Genomic DNA, 15,880 nt, shown 5'->3' with positions numbered 1-15,880 from the left:
TGGCTCAACTCCATTTTATTTAGTACTTTTAAACGTCTTTAATGTGAGATACATTTTTAAAGTCTCCTCTACAAAGAAGACTTTGAACAGACCTTCCCATCTTCCCATACCCTACATCTACAGCGTAACATTTTTTGATACATAATTCAAAACTACGAAAGTGGTTCCCCCCAAAAAAATGTTTACTTGACTTGTATTTAGATATGAATTACGCAATTCTTCATTAATTCCAAAATACTATAATTAATGCCTAATAAAATGACAATTAAAAAAGAATATCGTTTTTATTCTCTTTCTTTTTTTATTGTTATTTGAATAATATTTGGAATATAAACAGGCATACAGTGGAGCGCAAAAGTGGGTGGAACTAGTTTGGAACAAATTTTAAATCTAACCACAATAAAATGCATTCTTCTGTAGCCTTGTCCGATGGTAGCAAAACCACGTCTTTTATCTTGGAAATTGTATTAAGCCATAAATAAATGACATTGAAATGCAAATTGTTTCTAATCACCGCAGACATCAGACCAATAATTCATGTTTTATATTTATTATAATTATTTTTTTTTTAATAAAAAAGAAGTGAATAATGCAGATATTAAGTCATCGGCTTATTATTGGTTTGAGAGAAGTCCATGGGGGTCTCCGAACCATAAAGACCCATGGATGTCTGTATGAGTCATATGGAAGATTCCCTTTCCAAACACGGTCTGTAAAAGGTCTTCTACACAAACCAAAACAATAAACGAGTAATGAAAGGTCAAAAGTCGGGCGGGCGGGCCATGAACGTATCATGGCTTTAGAGTAGTCAAAATTCGCGAACTATATACAACTCTTAATCAATTTTCCACAAATTTGACTAGTACCAAACCTAAGGGGGACGAAGATATATAGGGAAGCTATATTCAAATCTGATCCGACCTTGATAAAATTTGAATCATTTATTGCTAGGTTGAATCTAATATCTGGTACCAAATATCATTTTCATGGGATGTATATTGCGAATGTGAGGGACTTAAACTCCAAAATCGGATAAAATATATATATGGGAGCTATAGCTCTATCTGAAGCGATTTTCAACAATTTTTAAGTATTAACTTCTTGAATGAATTCGCTTGGAAGTACAACATTTCACTCAGTTTGGGCTGAAATTAGTCATTTGGTGCACAAGAAACCTAAAATCGGATGAAGATATGGGAGCTATATCCAAATCTGAACCGATCTTGATAAAATTTGATCTATGGGTTGCTAGGCTGTATCTGATATCTGGTGCTAAATATCAGTCTTGTGGAGTGCATATAACGAATGTAAGGGAATTAAACACCAAAATCGGATGAAACATATATATGGGAGCTATAACTATATCTGAACCGATTTTCACCAAATTTAAAGCACATGCTTGTAGGCTGAATTCGGTCGGATGCAGCAAAATTTCCACCATTTCGACTAATATTAGCCATTTGGTGCACAAGAAACCTAAAATCGGAAAAAGATATACATGGGAGCTATATCTAAATTTAGACCGATTTTCACAAATTTCAATAGGGTTCGTCCCTGAGCCAAACAAATGTTATTTAGAAAATTTCATCTCAATCGAATAATAAATGCGACCTGCATTTTGTTTACAAAAATACATGGACAGACTGACGGACGGACGGACATGCATAAATCGACTCAAAATGCGATTCTATGCAGATCCTGAAAAATAACTATAGGTCTATCTCGTTTCCTTCTCTATGTTACCACTATGTGGTGTAGGGTATAAAAATATTTATTGGAGCAATATACAGGGTTAGATTTGTGCTGTCATTCTCAAGCCGCTCGTCCGACAGCTGTTAAAATTATTCCAGTGACAGTGAATTTTCCAGAAAAAAATTTTTTTCGTGATGGAGTTCAAGCGTGATAGCGTGATTTCTCTTTATTTGGCTGGAATACCACAAGTGGCTATCGTTAGAGCACTCCAGCATTTAAATGTGAATAAATCGTTTGTGTCTCGTACCATCGCTCGTTACCGTGATACTGGTAGCATAGCCTGACGTCAAGAAAGAGGACGGAACAGCAACATCAGCAGAAATGGTTAGAAAAGTAAAGAAGCGACTTGATCGAAACCCGCATCGCAATGGGCGAAAAATGACTCGTGAGTTGGACATATGGCAATATTCCATTTGGCAAATATGGAAAAATGAGCTCGGGATAAAGCCATTGAGATTCCAAAAAGTGCAAGAACTTACACCCCAACAGAAAAAAATAGACTCAAAAGACCTAAAAAGTTGCTTTGCTTGGTCGAAAGTGGTAAATTGCCGAATTTGGGTTTCTCCGATGAGAAAACATTCGTTGTCCAGCATGTTTACTTGCCAAAGAGGTCAGCTGAAAATGTGCATCTTCGGTTGGCTACCAGAACTCAAGCGCCGGCCATGGTGATGGTGTGGGCCGCCATAACAGCCGATGGTCGCTCTCCGCTCGTATTAATCGACCGTGGCATCAACATAAATTTCGAATGTTATCGTGAAAATATTCTGCAGGGTATATTAAAGCCTTAGGCACGCAAACATTTTGGCCGCAGACCTTGAACATTCCAATAAGATTCAGCACCATTGCACTCAGCACGCGCCACCCAAGAGTGGTTACAAAATGATGTACCTCGCTTCATTTCCAGGGCACAATGGCCACGAAAATAGTCGGATACCAATCCATTGGACTATTGTGTCTAGAGTATTTTGGAAAGCAAAGTTGGCACTAAAAAATACCAAAGTATCGATCACCTCAAGCAAGCGCTTCGCCGGGAATTGGTCAAAATACCGCAGAACAACACTCGGGCAGCGTGTGACGGTTTCATTGGCCATTTGAAGGCCATAAGTCGTGCCAAAGGTGACCAATTCGAACAAATCTAAGCTTATTCTAAAATTTGATGCTATTTCCGAATCCAAATCTCCCCCGATCTTGACAAAATTTGATACACTTATTTCAGAACTGCATCTGATATCTGGTACCAAAGATCATTGTTGTGGAATGCATGTTACGAATGTGAGGGACTTAAACATCAAATCGGATGAAACATTTATATGGGAGCTATAGCTATATCTGAACCCATTTTCACCAAATTTAATGTGCTTGCTTCTAGGCTGAATTCGGTCGGATGTACAACAATTCAGGACTTTTGGACTGATATTGACCATTTGCTGCACTATTAACCCGATATCGGTTGAAGATGTGTATGGAAGCTATATTCAAATCTGAACCGATCTTGATAAAATTTGACAGAGGTATTTCTGGGCTGTATCTAATATCTGGTACCAAATTTCATTGCTGTGATGTGCATATTACGAATGTGAGGGACTTAAATACCAAATCGGATGAAACATATATATGGCAGCTATAGCTACTATATCTGAACCGATGTTCTTCGAATTCGGTGTACTTGCTCCTAGGCTGAATTCGGTCGGATGTACAAAAATTCAGGACTTTTGGACTGATATCGACCATTTGCTGCACTATTAACCCGATATCGGTTGAAGATGTGTATGGAAGCTATATCCAAATCTGAACCGATCTTGATAAAATTTGACAGAGGTATTTCTGGGCCGTATCTAATATCTGGTACCAAATGTCATTGTTGTGATGTGCATATTACGAATGTGAGGGACTTAAACGTCAAATCGGATGAAGCATATATATGGGAGCTATAGCTATATCTGAGCCGATTTTCACCAAATTTGATTTACTTGCTTCTGGGCTGAATTCGGACTGATGTGCAAAAATCTAGATCATTTGAACCGATATTGAACATTTGGTGCACAATTATCCCGAAATCGGTTGAGGATATATATGGGAGCTATATCTAAATTTGAACCAATTTCCACCAATTTCAATAGAGTTCTTCCTTGCGTCAAACACATATTGTTTGGAAAATTTCATCTCAATCGGATAATAAATGCGATCAGCATTTTGTTCACGAAACATGAAGGGTATACAATATCTAAAATCTAGAAAGAGAGGTTTATTTCTGGGAAAGTTCTTAGAAGGCATTTTATATAAAGAAGACCTCTAGAAGGTCCCTGGCAGCCGTTTGTGCAAAGATTTTGAATTTCATATAGAGAAGAACACGTCAAGAGTACTCTTTTCATATATGACCGGTTAGAAATATTTTTTATCTAAGAAAAATCTGGAAAAGTCTTGAATCTACAAAAAATATATATTTCTTAATCCAAAAAGACCTCTAGAAGGCCTACAGAAAGACTTTTTTTTTAACAAAAAATTGAATCTCATTTTAATCTGCATTTTTGCATTTTTTTTCAGGCTGATTTGAAACGACGCAACAAAATCAATTCCCGAAAATTTGGTACCAAGGGAGAGCTGACCGAACAGCTGGCCAATGTTTTGAAAGCCCTGTGGACGTGTAAAAATGAAAGTGATCACAGCACCAGTTTTAAGGTAAGCTTCAAATAATTTCACAATCAAAATCTTTGAAAAATAATTCCTTCCCAATTCAATTTTTCAGGCCGTTGTCGATCGCTATGGCTCGCAATTTCGCAGTTCAACGCAACACGATGCTCAAGAATTTCTCTTCTGGCTATTGGATAAAGTCCACGAAGATTTAAATACCGCCACAAAACGACGCTATAAAAGTGTCAAGGTAAGTTCGCCCATAACAATTGATAAATGACAATTTATATGTTTACACAAAAAGGCCATTAGAGATTATCCCTATCGCTCTTTCTCCTCATCATCATGATTTTAAGTGTGACAGATTTGCCACATCAGTGTCAGGTGAAATTATCGCCATTGAAATTTATATTATGACCAGATAGCTAAAGGCTTTCTTCATTAGCAGCCGCATTCAAAGATAACAGCTTTAGACGCACACTCATATATTTTATTTTATGCAACTTTTATTCCAAAATCGTGTGCTAACACCAGTAGGCAAGGTGAAAACTTGAGCTGTTAGAATTTTCAGTTTTTTATATTTTAGTTAGAGTCGTAGTGCGATAATTGTTCAGGGGGGATTAGGGACAACACGAGTTCTATTATCTCTTCTATAGTTGTTGTTTTTGTTATTGCTGTTTTATAACTTCTAATTATTATTGACGCTTGATAAAAAAACTATTACATATGCAGGTCTCTTGAGTCGAACACTGCAAATGCTACGCGAATTTCTTTGAGTTGTTGTTGTTTTTTTTTCATTTTCAAGTGTTTAGAACAATAACGCATTACGCTTTCTTCGACGATTAAAAAGTCTTATCTTGACAATTAACATTTTGTTTATATAGACAAATGTCCTCGAGACCTTAAATCAATAAAGACAAATTAGTTTTCAAGGGCAAAGAAAAAAATACCTCGTTCAGATTGGAGATTGCCAAATTTTATTGTTTTTTAAACTCTTCAACATTTGAAAAATATTTATTTTTTATACCCTACAACACTATGTGTTGGGGGTATTATAAGTTTGATTGGGCCAAAAATTATGTAACACCTCGAAATATTGGTTTCCCACATAGGAAAATATATATGGATCTTCCTAGCTCGCCGAGCTGAGTCGATCTAGCTATGTATGTCTGTCCGTCCGTCTGTCCATGTTAATTTGTAAATTCGCAATTATGGCCCGATCTTCACGAAATTTAGAATGTAGGTGGGGCTTGGACCAAAATAGAACCCTATTGCTTTTGGAGATGACCGCCAAATGTTTAGGGGTTGAAATGGACCAAATACTGAAAAAATGTCGGATTGGATGTCGGATGTCAGCAGCTATACAATTTCGCGTGTAGATAATGTTTAGGGCGGGGAAGAAGCCTACTAATTTGGGTGGTCATCGGATAATATTTAGCGGCTAAAATAGACCATATCTTTTGTGTTGAAAAAAAAAACAAAATTTTTCATTAAACCGTGAATATTTTAAATCCCGGCGAAATCACAAAGCCATCACAAGGTTACTTCTGACCTTTACATTGATGTTAACATCCAACAAATCGGATATATAGCAAAATATGTGCGATATATATGTCTATCAAAGAATATATGCTTGAAAGATCTCTTATATGTCGAGAACGGCTGAACTGATTTCGAGAGTTCTCATTAATTCAGAATGGCCTCTAGGCAGGAAAGAAAAAACGTCTAAAAAAATCGCATAAAAATATCTCTCTAAGATGAAAATATTGATTTCTCATATTTTTTCAATTTTGTCATATTTTTGGCATATTTTCATTTTGAATTAAACGTTTGGTAATATTTCTACAGCTAACAAAACTAAGTAGTTAGGATATCAGGATATCATATACAGATCTCATTTATGGCCCAATCCTTACGAAATTTTGCATGGGGATAAGATGAGGGTCAGAATAGAAGCCTACTCTTTTTGGAGATGATCGCCATATATTTAGGGGTTGAAATGGACCAACAAAACTGCAAAATTGTCATCAGGTCGTAATTATCGCCCGAATCTCACGCACATTTGAATGGGGGTTACCGGACATTGCAAAAGCTAAGCAGTTTTGGATGGCCATCCAAAAATATTCCATGTGTGAAACAGTTTGCAAAATACCAAAATGTCCATTCCAGTGACTCTTTGGAGAATTCACAAATACAGGAAAGACGCACTTCTGACTATTTCGTTAACGCTGATTTCGTTGAAGAATATAGTCAAATGTCTGTATCTCATATAGATGCGTTTCAGTCAAAAATCAGTAATAAATGTTAATCTTTTGCCACTTCTGAGAGATTACAGGTCTTTGGGAAATATTGGTTTCAGATCTAGGAAGACCATTTAAGTGCAACATCTTCCAATAAATTGGAAATGAGCAAATTAGTTTAAGTTGCTATTATTCGAAAATTAGAGAACGAAACCTGATGGTTTTCTTTTATTATTTGTCACAATATCTTGTGGAATTCTGTCGAGTATTTCGCCTATATAAACTGTATCGTTTATTATAGTGTTGTAGGGTATTCAACGGTCGGCCACGCTCGACTGTAGCCTTTGCTTACTTGTTTATAACTACCTACGTAAAAGAATAATTTTATACCCTCAGCGATATGGCTAGATAGAGTATATATAGTATTTGATACGGCCAAAACGTGCTTTATCGAAATAACGTTTTTAGACCCTATGTCTCTTTGGACCAAATCCGTTTTTAGGTAATTTGGAGTCGATCTAGAGGTGTCTGGCTAGCTGGTGCCCACGATAACTCTCGAAGGGAGTAACCGATTTGATTCAAACTTGTTACCTCGTAATATTATTGTAAAAGTTAGATCGAGTTCGGAGAGAGGCAATATCGGTCCACTCCTTCTGGTACCTTCCACACAAAATGTCAACATTTTCAAAGAAAATAATTTACTGCACAGAAAGAGAAAGGATAATCCGATTTTGCTTCAACTTTGCAAATCCTAATATTTGCATCAGCGCTAGGTCAGGGGCGAAATGTGACAATATCGATCCACTTCATCAAGTACCTTCCCACAAAGGGTCCAAATTTTGAATAATTATAACTTTTATAAAATGTGACGTATAAGTCTGATTGTTTTCAAATTACACACATCACAATAGTTTTATTAACCCAACATCTGGTGTGAAGATGGAATATATTGGCCTACTCCTTCTGGTATCTTCCCCACAAAGGGTCAAAATTTTGAATATCCATGAAGCTCATAAAACACGAAATTAACATCCGATTCCATTCAGACTTAGTGTATTTCAATATTTTTATAAACACAAGATCTGGTACCTCTGCCAAAAAGGGTCAATGTTTTAAATAACCAAAACAATTATAAAATCTGAAATATGCATCCGGTTCTCTTCAAATTACAGACATTACAACATTTTTATTAACCCAAGGTTTGGTGTGAAGATAAAATATATCGATCCACTCCTTCTCGTACCTCCTCCACAAATGGTAAAATTTTGAGTATCCATGAAGCTCATAAACGGGAAATTAACGTCTGATGACATTCAGACTTGGTATATCTCGATATTTTCAACAACACAAGATATGTTATAAAAATGGTAGAGATCGGAAAATTTGTTCTGGTACCTCCCCCACATATGGTTCAAGATTTGGTTCAAAGAAAGCGAAATACTTGTAAGCACCCAACTCTCTTCAAATTTCACACATCCAACTATTTTTGCCAACACAAGATCTGTTGTGTAGATGATCTATATCTGCGAAATCTGCTATATCTAAATATTTCTCTTAACCGGAAATCTGATATGAATATGTAATTTATCGATTTTTATAACTTCGCATAAAATTGGATATACACTGGTGGCCAAAACTAAAGCAACTTAAATCGCAAAGACAATAAATGTCCTGTAACTTTTACAAAAATAAACAAATCGTAACTATTTTTCCAGTTTTAAATGAGGTTTTTAATTCACTTTTAAGAAACTAAAAATAAAAATACAAAAATAATTTTGAACGAAAAATAATATGTGGAAAACTAAAATGACCCAATTTTTGCTTGGTCAGAACTAAAGCAACTTTTGATTTTTTTATTTTAAAATAATTAAATTTTGGCTAGTAATCGATAGCATAACCATTATTTTTGATAGCACCTGCACACCTACAAGGCATTGAATCTATAACACGCTCAATTTGATCCTTGGGTGTGCTTTCCCAGGCACCCCGAATTCTTTAGAAAATGTTGTGCTTATTTATTACCGAATCTCTCTTGATCTTCCTATCTACGTTACTCCAAAGGGTTTTTAAGGAGTTTAGGTCAGGTGATTGTGCCGGCCATAACAAAACATGAATTTTTGACTTCCGCAACCAATATTTGACAAGTTTTGATACAAGTTTGGGATCATTGTCATGCTGAAACACCCAAATCAGCCAAATATTTTACTCAGCGTAAGGGAACAACGTGATGTCCAACACATCTTTGTAAACAAACCGATCCACAACTTCCTTTAATTTATGGATAGGCCCAAGTCCATAGAAAGAAAAACAGCGCCACGCCATTTTTGACCCTCCCTCATGCTTCACTGTACCTTTGCAACACTGCGGCTTGAGTCCTTCATTTTTTGGTCTTCTCACCGTTAAATTTTTCACGTCTGAGCCTTTAATATTAAACGTAGACTTTTTCCATTGAGCTTGATTCCACTTAATGTTATCGTTTCCGGAAGCCTTTTTGATTTTTTTTAGATATAAATGGTTTTTTGATGTCTTACGGGCATGCAGACCAGCTGTCACTGCTCGTCTGCGCACTGATCTCGAGCTTATATCCAATGATTGCTCTCTCACCAATCCAGTTGAACTCTTAAATAGTTGTTTTTTATTTCTCTCACAATTTGTGGATCAGTACGGGCTGAAGTTTTTCACGGCCTTCATCCGTAATAGACTGTTACTACTGATCCAGTTTCATAAAACCGACTTAGTATACAGAAATAATTATGAAATCACATAAATATCTATGAAATATTTCTCGGAAATCATTTTCTGTGATATGTTGTTTTGATAGTCACTGATAATTTGCTGTTTTATTCAGGTACTGTATTTGCTTTTAGCCATTTTTACATTTGAAGGGATCGACCTAGATGGCTACGATGTTAGTCATACGAATGTTGTGTTAATATTTTTTATTTGATCTCTTGATTCTCTGACAAACAAATTTCAATGTGGGTACAGCTTTCTTATAGCCTCATACTACGACATCTTATGATATTCGGTATTTGGAAAATTTAGCCACATTTTCCAACGTAATAAAGAGCGATTTGTTAAGAGCTTGATAACTTTTAAAAAAAAAAAAAACGCATAAAATTTGCAAAATCTCATCGGTTCTTTATTTGAAACGTTAGATTGGTCCATGACATTTACTTTTTGAAGATAATTTCATTTAAATGTTGACCGCGGCTGCGTCTTAGGTGGTCCATTCGGAAAGTCCAATTTTGGGCAACTTTTTCGAGCATTTCGGCCGGAATAGCCCGAATTTCTTCGGAAATGTTGTCTTCCAAAGCTGGAATAGTTGCTGGCTTATTTCTGTAGACTTTAGACTTGACGTAGCCCCACAAAAAGTAGTCTAAAGGCGTCAAATCGCATGATCTTGGTGGCCAACTTACCGGTCCATTTCTTGAGATGAATTGTTCTCCGAAGTTTTCCCTCAAAATGGCCATAGAATCGCGAGCTGTGTGGCATGTAGCGCCATCTTGTTGAAACCACATGTCAACCAAGTTCAGTTCTTCCATTTTTGGCAACAAAAAGTTTGTTAGCATCGAACGATAGCGATCGCCATTCACCGTAACGTTGCGTCCAACAGCATCTTTGAAAAAATACGGTCCAATGATTCCACCAGCGTACAAACCACACCAAACAGTGCATTTTTCGGGATGCATGGGCAGTTCTTGAACGGCTTCTGGTTGCTCTTCACTCCAAATGCGGCAATTTTGCTTATTTACGTAGCCATTCAACCAGAAATGAGCCTCATCGCTGAACAAAATTTGTCGATAAAAAAGCGGATTTTCTGCCAACTTTTCTAGGGCCCATTCACTGAAAATTCGACGTTGTGGCAGATCGTTCGGCTTCAGTTCTTGCACGAGCTGTATTTTATACGGTTTTACACCAAGATAAGTCTATTCATGATGAAATGTCAAAGCATACTGAGCATTTTTCTCTTTGACACCATGTCTGAAATCCCACGTGATCTGTCAAATACTAATGCATGAAAATCCTAACCTCAAAAAATCACCCTTTAGTTTCAAATTTAGTATTTGTAGGAATACTTATTCATAATCGAAGGAGAACAAATTATTGCATTTTCGATTTATTGGAATTTGCTTTCGAGTTCTAAATCATTGCACGTGTTTGGGGCGATTATGGTAGGAACTATAACATCCCGAGTCCTGTAGGATTACATAATCGACTTATTCTTTTATGGCTCTCAGATCTCTACAATATGACAGAAAATATGATTTCGGATCAAAAAACATCAGACTAATTTAAAAATCTATGGTAGACTGTGCTTGGAACATCAGTCGGATTTGTAAAATAGGAGTTAAATGTACAATATCTAAGGTAATCAGGCCTGTGGTATCATTAAAATTATGGTAGTTTGTGTTAAACTCTGCCACACAACTACACTCTGATCAACATGGACCTGACCGTCTCCATGTTGAGTAGTTGGCATGCAAAGCATTTACACTTGCTTTTGAATGAAATATTATTTCGAAGTCCTTGAAAAGTAAAAAAAAAGTTAGAGGGAACTAGGTTACTTCATGCAGGTTTTATAGTTCTCCCATTATATTTGCCATTATTTATGACAGATTCCGCCCATTCACTTCAAATCAATTTTGGGCACCCATGGGGATGTAGGCAAGTATGTCTAAAAGACATTTGCTATTCCTATTTCAATTAAAAATGTTTAAGTCATACCATACCATCCATCCTACCATGCCGTGAAGTATCATTTTATCTTGAAAAAAAAATTATCGCAAAATAGAATGAACGAAATACTTAAATATTTTGCGCACCGCAAAAACTTACGTAAATTATTTATTTTGTTTAATGTTGTTGTTGCTGCTATTTTTGTAAACTTTTCTGATATGGAATATTTTTTACATTCAAAGGTGGGAAGAAAAGATAAGATAACACAAAATAGACGCCAAAATTTTAAGCACTCTTTCCAGGTAAAGAGTATTACAAGTGAGACATCTTTTTACAAATAATTAAATACGCTACAAATACCTGCATTCAATAGCTTTTGGTGACAATGACAGTATTTGTATTACCATTGTTATGTAATTTGATCGACAAGTGGACAGACTTGGATAACTTGAACATCAGGTGAACTATTAACGGAAATGCTATTGGGGAGGGGAAGCATGTAATATTTAAGGTACTTTTCTATAGTTTAAGATATCAGCTGGACAGTTTTGGTTTAGAATTGAGTTGAAGGCCAAATGTATGAAGGCTAAATAAATGTAAAATAAACGTGAGATTCTAAATATTTTCAATGACAATCTACTTGGTTGAAATTTTTTTGTTAAGAGGGAACTTTATATTTGATAGGACTTGAGTTGTTTTTTTTTAACAATAAGTCCCAGTGTTATATGTAGAAACTTCATTTGTAAATGTCCCCTACAATAAATTCAATGACAATGAAATATGAACAGAATGCCAATTTCCTGGTCCCATGTTGACTGCTTCCGGAGAAGCAGTGAAAGTACTACTGTATTCTGAGCTAATTCCATTTCATTTTCTTTTCCTGCGGATTCCTTAGACCCTTTGTTCCCATCTATTGAACTTCATTTTATCCATCTTTAAGTATTTTTGTCTTTACAAAAGGTTAAATTCCAAACGCGCCTAAAAGTATGCTTTATTTTTGTTCTTTACCCACTAAACCATTTCCCTATTTTTGCCATTATCTCTTTGCAGAACAATTACGGCCGTCCCGACGAAGTAATTGCCGCCGAAACATTAGCCAATCACATACGTTGCAACAATTCCTTTGTTCAAGCCGTTTTCCAAGCACAATTTCGCTCATCCCTCACCTGTCCGCGTTGTAAAAAACAATCCAATACTTTCGATCCATTCCATTGCATATCGGTACAACTGCCACAACTGACGCAACAGACAATCTTTGCCACCGTTGTCTATCTACAAAAGCAGCCGCGGCAAATGCGTATGGGTCTAACAGTTACTGCCGGTTCACCGATTGTGGCCTTAAGGGAACAGCTGCACAAAGACACCGGCATACGAACGGACCAGATGGTGTTGGTCGATTTGCAAAAGGAGGGTTTTATGCGGGTATTTTACGATTCCCAACCGGTGAATACTTTGGAGGGCATTGAGACCATTTATTGCATGGAAGTACCCTTGGAAAAAGAGGAGGGCGAGGAGAAAAAGGCAAATGATACGGCATCAACGACCGCAGCAAGTGTCACCACAACTGCCAATAATCCCCAGTCAGCAAATCTGCTGGTTCTGGTAGCAAATGTCAAGAAAACCAAACTGAAAAATGAGGAAACCTCCAAAGAAGACATTAGTCTGGAACGTTTTGGTGCTCCCTTCTGTTTGCAGATACCACGTGATTGTTCTTATTCCGAGCTGCAAAAAAAGCTATTGAAAGAAATGTCAGCCATTCTCAAGCCAGAAGTATTTTCCTATTCTACACCGTTGAAGGAAATGTTTCAAATACGTCTGCAGGATCCTTCGGCAGATCCAGATACCTTTATCGAACAAGTCGAACATCCGCTGCTTACCGAAATGATTGATTTGGCATTGTCAGTGTTATCGGCAGAAGCTGGGCCGCCACACATAAAACTACTGCTCGAGTGGTCAGATCCAGAGGCTTATTTTTCGGATCTCTCTGATCAGGTGGTGGAACATGAAAGTGTTCCCCGTTTACTGGCCAATAAATCCAATGACACCGCCACCCTTACTTTGGAACAATGTCTGGAACATTATACCAAAGCGGAAACATTGAGTGCTGAAGATGCCTGGCGTTGTCCCCATTGCCAGGAATATTTACCGGTTGTGAAAACTTTAGGTTTATGGTCTTTACCTGATATTTTAGTTGTACACTTCAAACGCTTCCGCCAGCATCATGGAAAGCATACAAATGCCGCCAAACTGACCACCATGGTCAAGTTTCCACTGCATTCGTTTGATATGTCACCACATTTAGCAAAAGAAGCTAATGAAACGACGACAACAGCTGCAACATTATCGGCAGGCCCACAGCATCAACAAAATACCCGTCCAAGTCCTTGGCGCAAATCGAAGCCAGGAGATTCACGTTCTTCCACACTGAGTTCGCGAGATAATCGTGAAACTCGCTACGACCTCTATGCCGTCTGTTATCATCAGGGTGATACCCTGGAAACTGGCCACTACACTGCCGCCTGTAAAAATCCCTACGATCGTCAATGGTATAAATTTGATGATCAGCGGGTCAGCAAAGTTCCCAATGAATCAATGCCCGAAGAAATCATTAACAACGAGGCTTATATGTTGTTCTATCAGCGTAGAACATCTGAGAATGCTGAATGCTCGGGTTCCAGTTCCAATTCCGGTGATCATTGGGTATCACGTATAGCCCCACCGCCTCCATCGTCATCCTCACAACAAAGCTCAAATGCGCAATCGGTGTTAAGCAAATCCAAAGAGACACTTAAGTCTGAAGATAAAATCGATGCACCCAAGGAAGAGAAAATTGAGGTGGTGGTAGAGAAACATCTAAGCCCGGAAATACAGAGTAATAAACCAGAATCCAAGGCAAAGGAAGAGAAAGGTAAGTCTTCGAACTATATAAACAAAAAATTCATTTTCATCCTTTATACTTTTTTTCTAGAAATCGTTGAAATAACTGGACCAGTTGAAGATCCATTAGTTAACAAAGCCTCTAATTTGGATGCCCTGGAAGAACTGTTGGACTATGCTGATGCAGAGGTCATACATGATGGCAGTGATGTGGCCGATGAAGAATCAGACAAGAAAGACCTTATCCAAACACCCGAAGAAAATAATGAAATTTTCACCATGGATGAGGATTGTAAATTGGATGAGGAAGTAAAAGAAAACAAAGAAGAAGATAATGCTCAAGAAAATGCCACAACACTAAATCATTCGCTTACCAATGGCCACAGTAAAGATAACAAATCAAAATCTCCCCTGTCTCCCAAGAAATCAAATGGCATTGAGAAAAATAACACACCTTCGAGCAGCTCTAACTCATCATCTGCTACTTCTCTGGCGTCAAGCGAATCATTATCGAAAACCAAGCAACAACAACAACAGCAGCATCACACAGCCATGGCAGTTGCTGGCAAATTCAATGGTGGCACAGGTGACATTACCACAAATCAAACCAATGGCTTTTCATCATCCCACGTTGTCGTTGCCAATTCGGCGCCCACCAACGATAAAGAACATTTACTTTCCACCAGCTTGAAAAGTAATAGCAGCAGTATTATTAGTTCCGCATTGGCGGGACATTTTCGCCAACCTTGGCATGGTAGTCGTTCAAGTGTGTCCGCCGTTGAAAATGCCATATACCCCGGCAGTAGTTCCAGCACAACGACTCACCCTTCGTTGCATTTGCGTCATTCCTTTTCGACAGCATCCAATTATCGTTTACGTGAATGTGGTGACACTCTGTCGTCGGTGCTGCGTAATTCGGTGAACACATGCAGCAAGGATACGTTGTTGTTTTTGGATCAACAACAGCATCATAATCATCATCATCACCACCACCACCACCACCACAATCATCATCACCATCATCACAACAATCATCGGCATCATCATAGTTTGATGGAGGACGATGATGATTCGACATTTATGGGCAGTCGATCGTTGTGGGTAAGTTGAATGGAAGGATTTTTTTTTGTATTTTATACATCTTGAAAAAAAATAAGCCTCCAGTCTTTTTGAAGTTTTTCGTAAGCGTGAATTCTTCTAAAAATTACTTTTTGGAGTCTTTTGTAAACGTGGATTTTTAAAAACAAATATTTTTTTGAGTCTTTCATAAACATGGATTTTTTTAAAATTATTTTTTGGAGTCTTCATAAACGTGGATTGTTTTAAAAAATATTTTTAGAGTCATTCATAAACGTGGGTTATTTAAAAAAATTTTTTTGGAGTCTTTCATAATCGTGGGAAGCGAGATAGACCTATAGTTACTTTGAGGATCTTCATAGAATAACTTTCTGTGTCGATTTATGCATGTCAGTCAGTCCGTCCGTCCGTCTGTCAATGTATTCTTGTGAACAAAATGTAAGTCGCATTTATTATCCGATTGAGATGAAATGTGTTTAGCCCAAGGACGAATTTTATTAAAATTGGTGATAATCTGATCAGATTTAGATAAGTCCAAATGAACTGAATTTTGGCACATGCAACCGAATTCAGTCTAAAAGCAAGTACATCAAATTTGGTGACAATCGATTCAGATATAGCTA

The 15,880-nt window shown here is 37.2% G+C and overlaps 1 protein-coding gene across 1 annotated transcript in view; it reads left to right on the top strand.

The window, feature by feature from the left end:
* LOC101898421 (uncharacterized) overlaps window positions 1-15,880 on the top strand; it is a 107,426-nt gene that overhangs the window by 87,576 nt on the left and 3,970 nt on the right. The window contains exons 3-6 of the mRNA XM_005179442.4: window positions 4,297-4,431; window positions 4,499-4,633; window positions 12,354-14,211; window positions 14,272-15,281. Of these exons, the coding sequence (XP_005179499.1) occupies window positions 4,297-4,431; window positions 4,499-4,633; window positions 12,354-14,211; window positions 14,272-15,281 (3,138 nt within the window). The remainder of the gene's footprint in view (window positions 1-4,296; window positions 4,432-4,498; window positions 4,634-12,353; window positions 14,212-14,271; window positions 15,282-15,880) is intronic.

This window comes from Musca domestica, unplaced genomic scaffold, assembly GCF_030504385.1.
Source record: "Musca domestica strain aabys unplaced genomic scaffold, Musca_domestica.polishedcontigs.V.1.1 16, whole genome shotgun sequence".
Classification (NCBI taxonomy): domain Eukaryota; kingdom Metazoa; phylum Arthropoda; class Insecta; order Diptera; family Muscidae; genus Musca; species Musca domestica.
The sequence above is the reverse complement of the archived record's forward strand: the minus strand, read 5'-3'. Positions and strand labels throughout refer to the sequence as shown.